At 48.9% G+C, this 16,919-nt stretch overlaps 1 protein-coding gene and 1 non-coding gene across 8 annotated transcripts in view; one reads left to right on the top strand and one right to left on the bottom strand.

Annotated features, from left to right (window-relative positions):
* Positions 1-2,061, bottom strand: part of TRIM55 (tripartite motif containing 55) — a 41,004-nt gene extending 38,943 nt beyond the window's left edge. For all 7 annotated transcript variants that reach the window (XR_012585746.1, XR_012585745.1, XR_012585747.1 and 4 more), the window contains exons 1-2: positions 1,711-2,061; positions 744-916 (exon numbers count right to left, since the gene is read on the bottom strand). Coding sequence is in view for 4 of the 7 variants with exons in the window: in XM_074577164.1 (XP_074433265.1) it covers positions 744-916; positions 1,711-1,899 (362 nt within the window). In the remaining 3 variants the exon portion in view is untranslated. The remainder of the gene's footprint in view (positions 1-743; positions 917-1,710) is intronic.
* Positions 2,062-16,622: 14,561 nt separating this feature from the next.
* Positions 16,623-16,695, top strand: TRNAR-ACG (transfer RNA arginine (anticodon ACG)). Its single transcript has one exon. It is a non-coding gene; the product is annotated as a tRNA-Arg (tRNA).
* Positions 16,696-16,919: the final 224 nt, after the last annotated feature.

Here is a 16,919-nt window from a genome sequence, read left to right as displayed (position 1 = left end):
AACCCATTCCTCTGCCCTGGGGGTCCTGATTCTTGTGCACAACCACACAGTGCTGATATGTATTACTTCTGGCTACTCCTTCTCTTTATGGAGTCCTAAATATGGCTTGATTTCATGAGTTCACATCCCAAGCTGACAGGAATGGAATGGAGGTTTTTTTAATTGAGTTTTGATTTGACATTATAATGCAGGGTATCTTCTGAGGAAATTCACTTTTCTTGTTTGTGCTGTCTGTCCCTCAGGATTTTCTAACAAGATTTGAAATTTCTTTCCCTTTTTTAGCATGAGAATACACAGGTTAAAGACAAATAAGAGTCATCTGAGCTGCTTTTAAAATAAACAATGCAAACCTAGCTACTTTTCCCTTATTCGTGTGAGTAACCGTGCTGACCTCAAGGACTGTGCTTGCGTGGGTAAGTGTTCGTATTAATAAGCATGGCACAATCCTCTGCTATAAGTGGAAGCAGGGAAATTCAGCATCTATTTGGACGTGGTTTTCTTCACTCACTGAGAGCTGGCTTCATTGCACAGCAAACAGCAGGCACACATGGCAGCACGATCCCTTTCCCCACTTGTGGAGAAAAAACTTGTGGAGAGTCAAAACTTGTCCTCACTTGTGGAGAGAAAACAACTAAATCAACCTCACATGTGCCAAAGCAGAAAGACCAAAAGCCACCAGTCTCCTAAGCCATGTCTGCTTTTTGTGGCAAACCTCCCCTGAAGGGCACACGCTCACTCGTTACCTTGTGGACTCCTGCTTGTAGATGTCGATGATGTTCTCCACCAGCAGATTCCTCTGCAGCCCGTAGACGCCGTGCCGGTCGAGGACCACTTCGTGCCTGCAGGAGGGACAGCGAAAGCGGCCCCCCGATGCCACGGTTGTGCCTCCCCTGGTCGGCAGGTAGGGGTTGGAGGCCTGCTCTTGCCAAGGAGCACAAGGAGAGGTGAGTAAGGCCATGAAAAAACACAAAAAACTCTTTCAAAAAGCACCTCTGCCAGGTGAGGGGCTGTTTCCTCAGGTCACACAGGTGGCCATGCCTCCCCAGCCAACAGGTGACACTTTATCTAATTTAGGGCGACCAAGATGATTAGGGGATTGGAACACCTCTCTTATGAAGAAAGGCTGAGGGATTTGGGTCTCTTCAGTCTGGAAAAAAGATGGCTGAGGGACCTTATCAACACTTCTAAATACTTAAAGGGTGGGTGTCAGGAGGATGGGGCCAGGCTCTTTTCAGTGGTGCCCGGGGACAGGACAAGAGGTAACGGGCACAAACTTGAGCATAGGTTCCCTCATTCCACCTAAACATGAGGAGGAACTTCTTTACTTTGAGGGTGGCAGAGCACTGGCACAGGCTGCCCAGAGAGGTGGTGGAGTCTCCGTCTCTGGAGACATTCAAACCCCGCCTGGACGCATTCCTGTGTAACCTGCTGTAGGTGACCCTGCTCTGGCAGGGGGGTTGGACTAGATGATCTCCAGAGGTCCCTTCCAACCCCTACCATTCTGTGATTCTGTGTAATCTGCTGTGAGCTCAGCCCTGGCCCCTGGGGACACTCAACTTCTGCTTTAAATCACACACGCCCCCCCACCCCCTGCCCCCGGCCTTTGACTGTTAACAGCAATCAACCAAAATATGTGGAAAAATCAGCTTTTCCATCCATTTCAGCCAGTGCCGCTGGGGAAGCAGGAGCTTTCTGCGGGGAGAAACCTACCTGGAAAATATCGCTGGCGCATTTCCGACAGAGGTTGTGCTGGCAGGGGAGGATGACCACGGGCTTGGTGAACATCTCCAGGCAGATGGGGCAAATCAGCTGTTTCTCCAGGTTATCCATGGTTTGCTGCTCTTTGGAGAAGGACTTGTAGCTCAGGGAGGTGCTCATCCCTAGCTTTTCCAGGGGCATACGCTCAGGATCAGGGCCTCTCGGAGGGGGTTTCCGGGTTAATTTCCCTTGAAATAAGTCCAAGGCTGTGCGGCGATCAGGGGCTCTCTGGGTTGCTCTGGCCGGAGGACATTGTTTAAACGAGGGGCTGAAGAGAGCGGGGGCTGTTTTTAGCAGCGCAGCGTCACGAGATGCCATCCTGCCGTGCCCATATAAGCGCGTTGAGAGGAGGACAGGCTGGGACAGGTGACGGCTGGACGGGGCGACGGGGGCGGGGGGGCAGCCGGCGGGGCCCTGGCTCTCCTCACTCGCACATGGCGGCCTTCACCCCTCAGGAAGGAGGAGGAGGGTGAAAGATAAGCAAACGCCACCCACTCTCCCCCTTATCTCTGCACGGCGATGGAGGGCTCAGGGCTGCCCCAACCTGCTCAGCCACAAGCTGCCGCCTAATAAATACTCTGTTTTGAGCAAGCAGCCATGGCCCTGAGATGCAGGATGTAATTTTTTGTAACTTTGTGTTTCGGCAGGCTCCAGGATCTCGCCTTTCCAAGGTGCGAGGCACACGCGGTTGCTGGAGAAGACAATAGGAGCGATGGGCTCCTGCGCCGCAGCTCAGACACTTCAGGGTATAAACATGTCACCACCTTGAAAACTAGTTAAAAAAAATTGCCTGCCTATAACTGTGCTTAGATGTCTTCCGGTATGATTTTTTTTTTTTTTTAGGATCTGTAACTTAAGAATCTAACACGACTATTCAGGCCATTAACTCCACAGTGGCTTAAATTTGCACCAAAAACATGATTTGAATTTCCTGATGAGAAAGAGACAGAAGAAATACAGTATGAAAAGCTTTCATTTGTACTGCTAGAGAATAGGTGCTAATTTTATGTGCTCTCTCAAAGCTTAGTTTATTTCAAATATATTTTAGTTTTGGGCACTGCTGTGTTTATATCTGTTTATTAGACACTGATATCCCTCTCAGCTTGGCACTTGTTCCAGAGTTATTTTTAAAATGACAATTTCCCAGATAATTTGTGGCATGTGATGCCTGATCTTAAGGGAAAGCCATCTGTGCTTCTACTTGCCAATAATTTATCACACAACTGTACAAGCAATGCATATCTCATCCTCATGTTTAAGCCAAAGTCCCCGCATGTACTGTATAAAATCACTTTGCCACCGTACTGTACATGTAATCAGAATATTGTCTTCCCTTTTAATCAATAACTAGAATACTTCCTCTGTTAAGTGTCTTGTAGAAAGGACTCATGTTTATTCTGCCTTATAACTGTATAAGGCTTGCATCTGAAATATGCTATAGAATGGCTGAGCGAGTTCCCTGCGCGTCCAGGGGCAGACCCCAACTCCAAAGCAGGGCCCTTTGCATGCAACACCAGTCTGGAAACTGAGCAGGGAAATATAAAAGCAAAGGTTTTCATTGATTTCCGCATGAAAATGAATACTATTCTCTGCATGCAATGCCAATAAATCACATTCGATTGAATGTACTATTGACTATTCTATTCTCAATGCCTTCCATACTTTTTAAGTGTTTGGGTGAAATCCTGTACCCACTTGCAGCCCACCGGGCTGGAATCTCCCCTACGTAAACATACCCATTTGTCAGCAGTCACATGAAAGCAAATAGATTTATTTCTGAAGTCTTGCATTCACGGGAGATTTGTGATAGCTTAGTTAAACCCGTTTGAAATCACGCCTTTGCTGTGACTGCCTGCTGCAGGCAAGAGCCCGGAGCCGAGCGGAGAAGCTGCTCTGGAAGCTGAGCTGCTGACAGCTGGGGCTTTGGCAGGGCTGGCCGGGAGCCTTTCTTGGCAACAGCGAGAAGATATTTCTCTTCTTCCCCTCCCCTCTGTGGCCGGGTCAGAGGTGACTTTTGCATCTGGAAGAATTTGAACGCCTCATTCCTACCCTCCTAACTCTGAGTCAGCTGCCCCTTGTGCATCAAAACCTGCTCTAATTAAGGGGCTTTGAATTAGATGAGGAAAGCCGTCCTCGCCTGGCGAGGCAGGCACTTCCACCTCACTTCACAGGCAAAAACATAGAAATTCTGGGAGGAAAAGCTGAAGGTTAGAAATGTCAGCGCACAGCAACACCTGCATATGGTGATGTAGGGAAGAGGGTGTTCACAGCATGGAAAAAAGCTGGGGGATCACACCGCTGTGCCAGCCCTTTGGAAAATGAACTGAGGAATCTTTCAGGGTGCAATGTGCCTCTGGGATGTAGTTCTGGTGAATTTACACTTACCTGTGGTAGTCCACAAAAGCCTTCTGTTAAGGCAGTGTGACACCTGATGCATCTGCAGAGGACACCCGATGGTAGCAAGGTGAGGGACAGTCTGCTGCTGGTTTTCCCCGTACTGTATGCTGAAGCATGCTAACATAGAACAGATAATAAACAGCACAACCACAAAAAGGAACTGATAAAACAAAGATAAACCCAGCTTCTGCAGCCAGGCCTAAGATGAAATATTTTTCTGTAGGAATATGTAATTCAGACACGTGAAAAATTAGTACAGGTTTTTCTGCCAAAGCATTACAAACCACAGCAGTGATTTCTAGGTAAAGAAATGTGGAGGCTTGGCCATGCTTACGAAGGCTGGATAAGAAGGGCCAGAAAAGCCATGGGTTGTATGACCATGCTGCAACAAGGAGGAAGAGAAGAGCAAAGCTCAAGAGGCTGCAGAGCCACAGGATGGTCCTGCAGACGGTCTTCAGCAGGAATGGCTTACACTGGACTTTGAAAGACTTGCACCAAGAAAAAGCCCGGCACCCTCCTGTCTCTCTGGCAGCCCTGTCACCCTCCGCTTCCTCCCCTTCCACCCCCACAAGGGAAGACCACCAGCACGCACAGCTGTCCACTCCAAAGAGTAACCAAGCCGAGGCATCTCTCAAGGGACTAGCAAAGGGCAAGAGGACCTGCTTTAACTCCACTCCTGGACAGAAACTCTGGATGTCTGCCAGCCATCACCAAGAAGAAGATAAAATTTTTTAATGTGGTTTTTTTTTTGCAGTATTGCTTGCCCAGGAACGTTATCTGGCTTCGTTGACACAATCAGAACACTAGTTCCTAGAGATATGCTTGCTCTTACAGACATTGCTTCTAACTCCCCTATTTTTGCAGATGAATAACAGCTTGTGGGCTGTGGACTGGCGGCCAGGAGAGCCTGGAAGGCTGGCTGCAAAGCAGAGGGTTTAGGAGAGGGATTTGGAGGAGGAAGGAGAGGTTGATCGATGTCCAGGTTCAGATTTCAATGCCATAATGACATCTCTGGATTTTGCATTCGCAGAATTCCCCTTTGCAACCTCTTATTTTGTACCAGTGCTGTGAAGCTCTCGTGTGTCAGTCACAGAAGATCTGTCCTGTGGCTCTCTTGCATGACTGGAAAACAAAGAGAAAAAGTGTATTTTTGCCAGACGATAACTCCCATGTGACTTACTGCCCCACTGAGCCTGGCAGAAACAAAACCCGCTCTGCAACCATCAGGCTCCTTGTCCAGGCATCCTCACATGGACGTGGTGGGTGGCACGGAGCATCCTGATCCACAGGACGATGGGCAGCCCTGGTCTGCTGCCACCCCACCTCTTGCCTGTCCTCAGGGACAAGCAAGAACCCTGCCACCCCTGCCACCCAGCCCAGGGCAGGCAGACACCTCTACTGGCAGCTGTCTAAAGCAAATGGGCAGCTGCCTGTTGTCCCCAGGGCAGGGATCGACACTTGCCCCCACCCCGCTGCGCTCCCAAGGCTGGTGGGACTCACCTGAGGGCTTTGCACAAGAGCTCTGCTGGAAGAGGACAGGGCTGGTGGGTGCCCTTGCGGGGCCACTGTTGTTGCATGGGGGGACCCCCTGACCCACATGCCTGTCACTCCCCGGCTTTGCCCTGCCTCCTCACCTCTGGCGAGAAATCCTGGCTGCCCCAGCAATACAACATCCTAACAAAAATGAGGCCGCTGCCTCCATTTCTGCCCACCTGAATGGGAGATTCAAAGTAAAATGAAAATGTGGCCTTCCCCTCTCCCCATCCTGCTAACTCTGCTTGTTATTTTGACTCAAAATATTTGCATTTTTAGCCAAGCATCCCTCAGGGAGATAGGGGGAAAGCTCTCCATCCACCTCACCTTTCAGCTGTGCCCATTTACCCTGCAGTGAGCAGTCCTCAGCAGCAGGTTGTGAGCACCGGCATTCCCACCTACAGCCAGCGTGTTGCAGAAACTCAAATTTCACTTACATTTGCAACAACTTACTAAGCAGATGAGCCAGCTATAAGATGAAGTCCTCCTACCTATACAAGTGCAAACTGCAAACAGTATCTTGCATTTCATGATTTTATTGTGATCACTAAACATCCCACGATAAATACCAAAACTACCCTTGTACATGACTCAATTTATGCAGCAAAAGAGCCTTTACAACAGAGACAAGAGCTTTTAAAAACAGTTTTGAGACTGACTTTTTACCACTCAACATATATATTTGTCTTTGTGTACCTCATATACGATGATAGGCCATATGTAGTCACTGTTTGGAGACCTTCTAAAAGCAATGTAAGAGACATCTTCAGATCTCCAGGAAAACAAGGGCCAGCACAGGAGGTAAGGACATCTTTCAAAATTTCCTTTTGCACATACAAAATCACAGCAGCAGGGGCAAGCTCAAAGCATGTCTAAGGGCGAGTCACTGGGAGCACATCAAATGTGCAGGAGCACAGGACTGCAGGGACAAGCTACAAAGACCAGTCAAAGAGATGACGTCTGCCCTTTTTCAAATAGGGGTTGGACACTGACTTCAGCTGAATCGTGCTCGAAAGCAGCCTTCTCTGGGCTTATCCATGCTCAAGGAGATTCCATGGTTTGCAGCAGACAGACAGCAACGTAGGGTAAGAGGGCAGATTATGATGACATTATCATTTTCATTCCAGATTCATCAGCAGTACCAACATAAATTACAGCAGACAAACCTCAGCGATTTGGATTAAAAGACTCTGAAAGAAGGAGAGTCTGTGGATGAAATCCATTGGGAAGTCACTTCCACGCACCATGGCTTTGCCACCAGTGGGACACCAAGACGTGGTGTTGCTGCTCCCAGCTGCCTGCGTGGGAGAAGGGAGGTCCTGTGGCTTCCTGCTGCTCTCCAGCAATGCCAGCAGGCCAGTGCGGACCCGAGCGTCCCCCAGCTTTAGAGACTGCAGGGAAACAGAAAGCCTTCCCAACAGAAAGTCCTGGTCTCCTCACAGTCCTCGAGATCAGGATGAGAAATGGTGGCCGGGCCATAGCCTTCACGGAGGCAGGGTGAGCCTGAACGGTGATTAAGACGAGGCGTTTATCATCTTCCCTGCAATTATCTGTATTCTCAAAAGTCTCAAAATTGGTGAGCCTGAAAAGACAGACTGCCGGTGCTGTGGCATAACAAACATGAGATTAGCCGTTCAGCCACTCCTTGAGCCATACACAACTTTTACAAGCCCAGAGGTCCCCAAACCCTCATCCCCTCGACACATTACTGCTAGAAAGAGATCTACACTTCACAGGCAAGGCACAAAAGCATGTCTGAAGCACTGCAGGGAGGAAGTACCGCATGCGGGGAAGAAATAGCCCCGCACTACTGCCTGCCTAAAAATAGGTCCTCTCCAGGGTGTGGGACACGTTTCACAGATAACAGGCACAGGCTTGCTTTTCCACACCCCCAAATACGCCCTGCAATGAGAATGAGATATGAAGGAAGAAAGGACATAAGTAAAACCAAACCAGTTAGAAAATTGGGAGAACATACCAGTTAGAAATGTGGGAGAATCCCGCTTCCTGTTGGAGAGTAAGTGACCAAGTGCTTTACTATTTCAATAGTCCTCTGCTTTTTAAATGCAGCCCTGGCCCTTTCCCCTCTACTTTGTCGTCACAGTGTCCCATGGGAGCCTGTTTGTAGATCATGGCTACATGTCTCCCCTGCTAGCAGAGAGGAAGGAATGATGGCTCCTCCCCGAACTCATGCATTTTATGGAATAACACGGGTGTTTAGTGCTGGGTGAGCAGCGGAGGAGTCAGTGCTGTGACATGGGGCTGGACACATGTGGCACAGCCGGGGCAGTGCTAGGGGGCCTCCTGAGCATACCAGAATCTAGGGAAAAGGGAATCGCAGAGTTTTAACAGCATGAATTGTGACTGAGGGACAGACTTGATTTCTGCTCTGGCCTTAACAGGCCATAGCACTCCCCTTTAAACCCCACTGCCCAGCAACCCCTCCATCACTAGGAAAGGAGAGCGATGTTCAATAGAGACGCGACTTGTGTTTCACAGCACGGATCCAACTCAGGCTTCCCAGCTGGCATCTGCTCATCACTTTGCAGAGATACAGCCCTCTCCCAGTGTCACGTTTCTCCCCAGCCTTGGTCTACTCAGCATAAGCCACTCTTGATGCTATTTCAGTAAGTCCCCTCCATAGCTCAGCTGGCAGAGCAGAGGAGCATGAGTATTTTTCTCTCCAGGACAATGCTGAGGTCTGTAATTCAAAGGAGAGACTAGTTTTAGAGTTATACTCAGCACATGACTTTACACCACGTCAGAGACCTGCTGAGACTCCGTCCCAGCTCCCTAGGCTGGTCTAGCTTGTGTTTTCATCCATCCTCATCTTGTGGGTCATTCCTCCAGGAAAAATAGAGATTCAGTGCCGGAAGGTAAAGGATCAAACATTACAGGATTACAGCTAAACAAAAATCCTGTGTGTTGGGGCAGGAAGGTTTTCACACAGCAAGGCATTACCAGAACTGGTCAAGTGCCTGCTTGGTGCATAACTGGTGATAGAGGTGGTACCTCTGTCCTTTAGCTTTTTTTCCCCAAAACTCCTCTGTTTTCCTTTAATGTGTTCCTTTGTTCTGTAACTGTTCTTTAGGCATATAGCAAAACCAGCATGGCTATTCATTTCTGAGTGCCAATGCCTTTTTTCCTTTTGAAAGTCAGATTAGAAGAGCAAGTTTGCCTTTTGGCCGTTTTCCAGCCAAGTTCTTTCCCCGACTCCCTCACGTGAGATTCACGTGAGCATAGGGGAGCACAGTGCATGAGAGAGAGACGCAGGTGTTTGCAAGGACAACAACAGCTGGAAACGCCTTCAAGCTAGGCAGGAGTTGAATGAACGTGCTTTAAGCTATGATCAGGGATGCCATCCGCTGTGACATTGTGTTTGTTGTACCAAGCAGCAGTCTATTAGATTAACATCCTTTCGAATTATCACTTCAGGAAGCATCTCAAGCACGCCGGCCCACATCCACACATGCGGTGTTGTGTCCCCTCTGCCTTCAGGCTGTTCCCCAGGAGTCAGCCTTTCTGATTCTGGCTGAGTTTAGGGAATGCAAGGAAAGAAAGGGCAGACAGGAAATCCTTTGGCCACAAACCAAATAAGATTTTGGTGCCTCTTCAAAGGCTTTGACCTTGCCACGGAGGGGCAGCTTCACAGAAAAAAATCTGTGTTTTGCACAGGCTGCCTGAGGATGCACATCTCCCACCGTGAAGTCCTACCCCCTGCAGTAAGTGTGGGGCAATATGAACAAGTAGTTCATGGCAGCGAACTGCATCATAGTAATGTGATACCATGATCTGGGCAGAAGACAAAGAGTTTGGGGCTTTCTCTCCCGTTTCTTCCCCCATTCTGCCTCTCCCTCCACCTCACCCAGCCGAGCACAGCCTGTCCCCAGCCCGGAGGGTGACCCAGCCATCAGCAGGGAGGGAGGCTGCTCTGGCGCAGGTACAAAGTCAGTCCTCTGATGGATCTACTTGTTGTGAGTTTTGCCTCCTTGTGTCACTTGTGTTGCTGTTTTTCTAATGCTGTGGGGTCACATCTCCCTCACCCTGTTGCAGGTGTGCAGGGAATCTTACTTCAGGAAAACCTTGGGAGGTGACAAGCTGGAGCAGTTACGCAGCGTGTTTCTGCTGCTTCTGATAATCCCAAAGACTGTAATGCAAACATGAGAGGGGTAAGAATAGATTTATGTATGGCTAGTCTACAAATCACATCTCTTCCAGTTACCTACGTAGTATGGCCTTGGTGCTATTTCCATCCCTTATCATTGGGATGAAGCACTTCACAGCCAAGCGAGAGTAGAAGTCATATTGTGCAGAAAGAACATCACATTGTGCAGAAATTTGTATTCAAGGTACCTTTTAGGCTTTGGTTCCCCATATCCCAGAGTGATGCCTCTGCCACTTGCCATCACACTGACAGGACTGGGGCTGCTGCGGAATCCTGCCGGGAGTCTCTCTCAGCACCACTTCTCTCATCCTTCAATAGCTCAGCTCCCAGGGTGGAGGGCTGTGGTGCTTTCAGAGTAAACCATAGTCACTTGTTCCAACTCCAGCTCAAAAGAGAGGGGGTTTAGGAGTAGGCAGGAAGGTTCCTGCTCGTCACTGGGATTCTTACTGGACCCCTGACAGACACCTTGAGGAACCTCAGGAGTTGAGCGAGCCTGGGGACACTCTCTCATTACACACCAAACAGTGTCCCCAGTTACCTCTGCCAGCAGAGGATGCCTCTGCCATCCCTGACCTCCATCAGAGACCTCGCTCCTGCAGCCAAAACGGGGCAGGCATGGCTATCACTATCCTTTAGCACTATGGAGAACATGTCAGGAGCCTGACATGAGCTAGGTGGCCACAGGGTGACAGTTCATCGTAACCTTCAGCAAGCAATTCCAGCAGGCAACCAGTAACACGGAAATCCCACTCAGTCCAGTAGGGATAAAGCAAAATCACAAATAAAATCATTTATCTATGACAAATCCATAGATATCCATCCAAAATAGATGATATTTATGGAATACTTTAAAAAGCTAAACAGATTCCAACCCTTACCCATCTTAAGCAGCAAGACCTCTCACCTGTCCCCGGCTGGTGTGCAGTGATTACCCTGAGCAGGTACAGTGCTTCCTTAAAAGCTTCCTCTGCACACCATGGCTCAGGTTGCATTCATTAGGGTGCTCCTGATATGTCAAGACTCATAGTCTGTTCCTTGGCCTCCTGGCAGACTTTGATCTGAAATGCTTCCAGACTGTCTGCTCGCTCCCAGGAACTGAATTCAGCCCTGGTTCACTTCCAGGAAAGTATAAATGTGTCTTTATCAAGCCAGGTGTCACCAAGTCAAGCATCAACTTCTTCCTCTGAAAAAAGGTGACAAATCTCCCATCCTTCCTCTGGTGACTTCTTAACGTGTTTGCATGTGAAATGCTCTTTACACCTGACCCTCACAGGTTGCATCAGGCTGGAAATTGAGAAATAAAGCATCTGAAGGGAATGATGTATAGGGCAGTGTTATGGTTTGAGAAACCCATACCAATTTATTGTTGTTTAGACAATTATTCTATCACCCAGTGACTCCTCCCGACCCAGGACAGGGAACTGGGGAAAAACAAACAAACACGAGGGTTGAAATATACATAGATTTAATAGGATAAGACTAAATAATTATCAATAATACTGAAGAACCACTATTGATCCTGATACTAATATAAAATATACAAGGATTATACTCAGCCAATTCTATCAGCAGAAGCTGTGCACTCCCAGCAGTGGACAGCAAATGTCGGACACTGCGAGCGCTGTGGCTTTGGAAGGAAGGGAAGGGCTCTGGGGTCTGGCACTGGGGCAAGGGAGAGAGGACTACACTGCAAACTTTCTAATGTATATTGAATGTGACGCTCATGGTGTGAAATAGTCCTGTTGACCAGCCTGGGTCAAGTGCCCAGGCCTTGCTCCTCCTCATCCCTGCACCTGGCAAGGTTCAACAATACCGAGACCTTGAATCCCACACAGTCTAACTGGCTGTAAAGGAAATCTTTTCACAAATTCAGACACTAGAGTCTTCTAAAGGTGCAGTTTTCCCAAGCATTAGAAGAGAAATTAGTCCTGTGTCACTCAATCCAGGACAAGCAGGAAGCTCCACCTTTTTCCATCATGGTGTTCCTGTTTCCATCCTGTCCCTCACTTTACAGCTGGGGATCGTTTCTGAGGGAAGCGTGCCCATCCACCTGTCCACTGTGTGAGGGGCAGTGGGATCAGTACCTCTGCTCTCCGGCACGGGACTGGTGTTGTCCCCATTCCTCCCCCAGTCCCACAGGCTGCAGGAGATGTGCAGGGGGCCAGAAAGGCACCTGGGGCATTTCCTTCCAGTTTAGGGAGGAAGCTGTGCCACCAGCTGGCTAATGGGGATCTCTCTGTGCTCTCTATGTGAGGCCAACTTGGAAAACTGGAAGGAGAAAGTTTGCAAAGGCAAGCGGAAGATGTGAAGAGAAAAAGACACAATAACAAGGTAAGAAAGGAGACCGCATGCACACATAGCGGTAAGTCACAGGATGTCCTCTGCATTGAACAAGCCCTTTGAACTGATTCTTCAAGCCCAGCACAACTGTCCCACCTCCTCTTCTACTTTGCAGCACAACAGCAACCCTCTTTTTGTCCTTCCCACTTCAACATTCAGTTCCTTTATCCTTTTCCATGAAGGCCATGGACTGTCTCACCCTCTCCCTGAAAAGACGAGTCCCATCAACCAAAGAGCAGTCTCCGTTTAAGCAGGCAGAAACAGCCCCCCTCGCTCTTGATCCCACCACTAGCTTGAAGCAAGACATCCCTCTGAACCAAGGCAGACTACCTGCACACACTTTGCCATATGGCTACCAGAATAATGATAGCAGGCAGGGCAAAGAGAAGACATTTACATTATTACAGAACAAAGAGTTTAGGGTTTTAAAAAAAAAAAGAAAAAAAAGAAAATGGTGGCATTCAGGTATCAAGCAAATATCTTTCCCATGACATCACTCTGGCTTCGCACTTGAGCCAAGGCATTGTTAGCTGGCCAGGTAATGCTAAAGGAATGAAATCATTCTTATTTTTGCCAAGAGGAAGGGCCATCGTGTCTCCTGGACAGGGAAGAAATAGGAGAAGTTCCATACTAAAGTGGTGGACCTCCCTGCAAGGGAAGAATTTGGGTTTTTAGGAGGAAATTAGACATGAGAGGCGCTTTGTCCCCCCACAAGGAAATACTTCTTGGTCAACGCAGCCTGAGGTGTAAGGTGTGGAGGAAGATAGGTTCTCGGCTCCTCACTGTATCAGGAGAGCCTGCGGCAAAATGCCTGGATATGAGGGAATAGCCTTGCTGATTTAATCTTCAAAGCCAGTAACTGAAGCCTGGTTTTCTCTCATTTCTCCACCTACCTCTTTTATAAGTTTATCTACCTTGGCAGCTGTGAGGAAATGTTTTTATTTGCTTTTTGTCTTAACCTGTCTTGAATTAAGTATGATTTCAGTGTAATTGGATACTAATGACTCGTTCCTTGCCAAAGGATGTGGTAAATCTCCACGTAGAGCTTGAGGCACCTTACAAGCACTCTGGGTTGCCAGCTTGTTCTCCATAGTATCCAAAGCATTGCTGAATGTGCCATCCCTTAACTGCAGGGCCCTGCTGGACCCGCAATAAGCAGGGGGGAAGAGGCATCTTCTAGGGATCGGAGCAACCAGAAGACCTGAATCCCAGGGGCTTCTGTGGGGTTTGTTGGAGGATTTACGGTTTGGTGAAAGAACATGTGGTTCTTGCACCATGTGCTGAGCAAGGAGAAAGGAGAGAACGCCTCATCAGCCAGAAGTGAACCAGTAACTTCATGTTTGTAAAAAAGCTACGTATATTTGTGGCCCGCCTCACTGCTAGGAGAGCTATCAAAAGAAGTTAGGAGAAGCCACCAAAGGTAAGCTCAGCATACTGTCAGGCACACCCATCCTTCCCTACCTGCCCACCCCTTTGTATCACCCCTTCTTGTTTCCAGCTTTCTGGATGTATTTGTCCCCTCCCCGGGCCACTAGCCTGATTTCCCAGCTCTGGCTCCGGCTTCCTCCAGGCATGAGGATGGTTCCCTGCTTGACCAAGGTTTCACCTCAAAGTATTATTCTTGTCTGCAGCCCTGTCCTGGGTTTGAGCAGGGCCCGTCTCACTGGGACGTGCTTTCCGAATGGCAGGGCACCAACTGACAGCTGTTTTTGCATGCAGTATGTGTACCGTTAGCCAAAACTGAGTGACCTCGCTGTGCTCAGAGCAGTTCTCTTAGAAGAACATGGAAATCTGCGAAACTACCCTTTTCTAACATCTTCCTTCACCACATCATGGCAGCAGGGGTAACATCCCTGGGATCTCTGAGCAAATATGTAGGATCCCTCTATCGTGCCTGGTGTGGGCACACGGTTGATGATTTCTCTGGCTGCCGACTGGAGGAATACCTGCAAGTCCAAGCTGCCCAACTAGAAAAAGGAGCTACCCCCACCCCTGCGAAATCCTGTTTGGAATTACATTCTTCCTGTTGTTATATGCCTATCAGCCATTTGGACATGCTCACCCATTCACTCTGTGGTTTTTCATGATTAATTCAGGGAGAAAAAAACCCACCAAAACCCATCTGCAAAAGAGGAGCAATTTGCAAGTCTCTGCTTATGAAGGAGCTGCTCCCCTCAGTGCTTACCCCTCTGCATTGCCCTGAGGCCACCAGGAGGAATTTGGCCTCATCTTCACCACCCACCTTACTAGCTCCTGCAAAAAATAAAAAGAACAAGATGGAAAATGAAGAGAGGATGGAAATAAGAGGTCAAAAGGGAGGTGCCTGTGAAGGCACACAATGGCTCTACTTCTCACCTGCTGGATACCTTCTCCACTTCTCACACCTTGCTCCCACTCCATGTCTTCTGCTTTGTTGTGTCAGCATGACACTCCTTTGGGCTGCAGTTTGACAAGCAACTGCAGGCAGCTGAGCTGCTCTGGCCTAACAGGATGGGGCAGCCTGTGCCTCTTGCCTTCCTTGTGCTGGCCCTGGCTGCAAGGTCCTGTCCCCTTTTTTGCACCAGCTGAGCTGATTCACCTCACTGACCGTAAGAAAATTACCCAATTCTTTGCTGGATTAAGTTGACTCAGGTGCCGGGAGCAACCACAGACTACCAGAGCAAGGACAAAGCAAGTTGTGTAGCTGAGTGCAGTGGGGAAGAGGGGAGGAGAAGTGGGACCTCTTTACTTTGGAGCAAGGAGCTGCTCAACTGGCTCATCCTCCTTTCAAACTTCACTCTAAACATCCTCGTTATCCAGAAAGTAATAGCTTCGGTACCCCACAAAATGGTCCATGACTTGCTCATAAGCAAGTCAGGCCAAAAGCCATCACTTATCACAGCAGTCTGGCAAAACCACGGGTGCTGAGGGAGGTGCAGTAGCAATGTGTCTTCAGATAGGGTTGCAGTGATTAACGTCTGTCTCCAACAGCTCCCGGCATTTTCCCTGGCAGCAGGTTACGTGAATCCCTAAGGAATCCTGCTGCTAAGGAATGGAAAAAAGAGCTATTCACGTTTTTTCATGCTCCCTAATGTCCAGCGCTAGCTAACTGGGTTTGGTTTTTTTTGTTTGCCTAATGAAGCTAGGCCTAAATATGCAGAGCTTGTTTTCAGTAGCCAGGCTCTCTCTGGTACAGACCTGTTCATGAAAGCCTGAATGGACAAGTGCCAGGCCAGAAAGCAAAGAGAAATCAAAGGCTACCATCGGAAAGAACCCAGCAGCTCAATGACACCCAGGTTATTATCAGTGATGGGCCAACACGTTTGGCTGCTATAAGGTCAGCAAAGGGCTCAGAAAAGCAATCCTGAGACTGAATCCAAAGTGTTATGGATCTGTGAGGTGTTCTCTGGCTCTCCCTGGAAAAGCAAACTTTACTTTGTATCTGATTGACAAGAAACACTGGAGAACAAGTTCTGGGATGTTGTGGCCTTTGTGGAGCACATCAAGTGACCAAGGCCACAGCCACCAGGGCACTGGTCTCCTTCCTGAAGCACCAACGTGGTGCTCTGTATGGATTCAAAGGCAAAGCCCATCTTGGCAGACCACAGAGAATTGGCTGAGCTGCAGGAAGAAAATGTGGGGTACGGACCAAGAGTAACTCAGAGCTCAGGGCAGGAACTAACGTGCAGGCGTGAGTCAGACACGCTGTAACGGGAGAGGTATCGGTGTGACAGTGGAGGGGGGGTTACCTAGAAGACAAGGCGCTGATGGTATCTTCGTATCTTCAGAGCTGCCCTTATCCCTCTGAATGGATCAACTCAGCGCTGCACCACACAGCCTGTCCCAGCCCGTCCTAGCCCTGTCTGCTCTGGGGTCCTTCTGTGGAGGCAGGAGCAAACTTGGGGTGAAGGCTACAAGGATCTGCTACAGCATCGTGGAAGCTGAGGCAGATCCTACCTCCTCCTCCCACCAGCTGGAATTCCTCCTCCAGACACCACGGGACCAGGCAGGCTCTGCTGGCTCCAGGGGCTGCTGGGGTTTGGGGCAACAGAGTTCATGGGCATGACACAACTCCTGGCATTTGGGAACTGGATGATATTATGTTTTTCTTCTTTTCCTTTTGGCATAGATGACAACAGGTGACACGATGCGACTTGTTCCCAGCTTGCAAAGCCCTTCCTCGCAGCGGAGCAACACCAGATACGGAGCTCGGGGCTGGACGCCAGTAGGAAAATGGGATTCCCACTGCACGACCTCCACCTGCTGCTGGAGAATTTTGGCCCCCCCCCCCCAAAAAGCCTAAAACCCCAACAACGCAGCAATGATTAGTGATGGGAGAAGCATCGGGGGCCCAAAACTCTACTTCTGCACTGAAACATCTGCCTTTTGGCGGTGTTGGACGTCGGGATCAACCCTCAACACCGCCCACGCTGAAAGCACTCGCCGCTAGGGGCCAGTGGCGCAATGGATAACGCGTCTGACTACGGATCAGAAGATTGTAGGTTCGACTCCTGCCTGGCTCGATGGCTTTTTTTTTTTTTTTTTTTTCCCGTTTTCCCTCCCATGGATGGTGGGAAACCTGGCGGGAAAACAACCTAACCAAACAAAACATGTGGAAAGCTGGAGATGCGGATTCCCTCATGAAGGGATTCGTTTAGTTAAGTTGGTACCCGCACATCCTGCTCCGCATCCTTGGGAGCTTTCAGCTGCGTCAACTCAAAATAGATTTATTTTTTTAAAAAATCTT

Source organism: Larus michahellis, chromosome 2, assembly GCF_964199755.1.
Source record: "Larus michahellis chromosome 2, bLarMic1.1, whole genome shotgun sequence".
Taxonomy (NCBI): Eukaryota; Metazoa; Chordata; class Aves; order Charadriiformes; family Laridae; genus Larus; species Larus michahellis.
The sequence above is the reverse complement of the archived record's forward strand: the minus strand, read 5'-3'. Positions and strand labels throughout refer to the sequence as shown.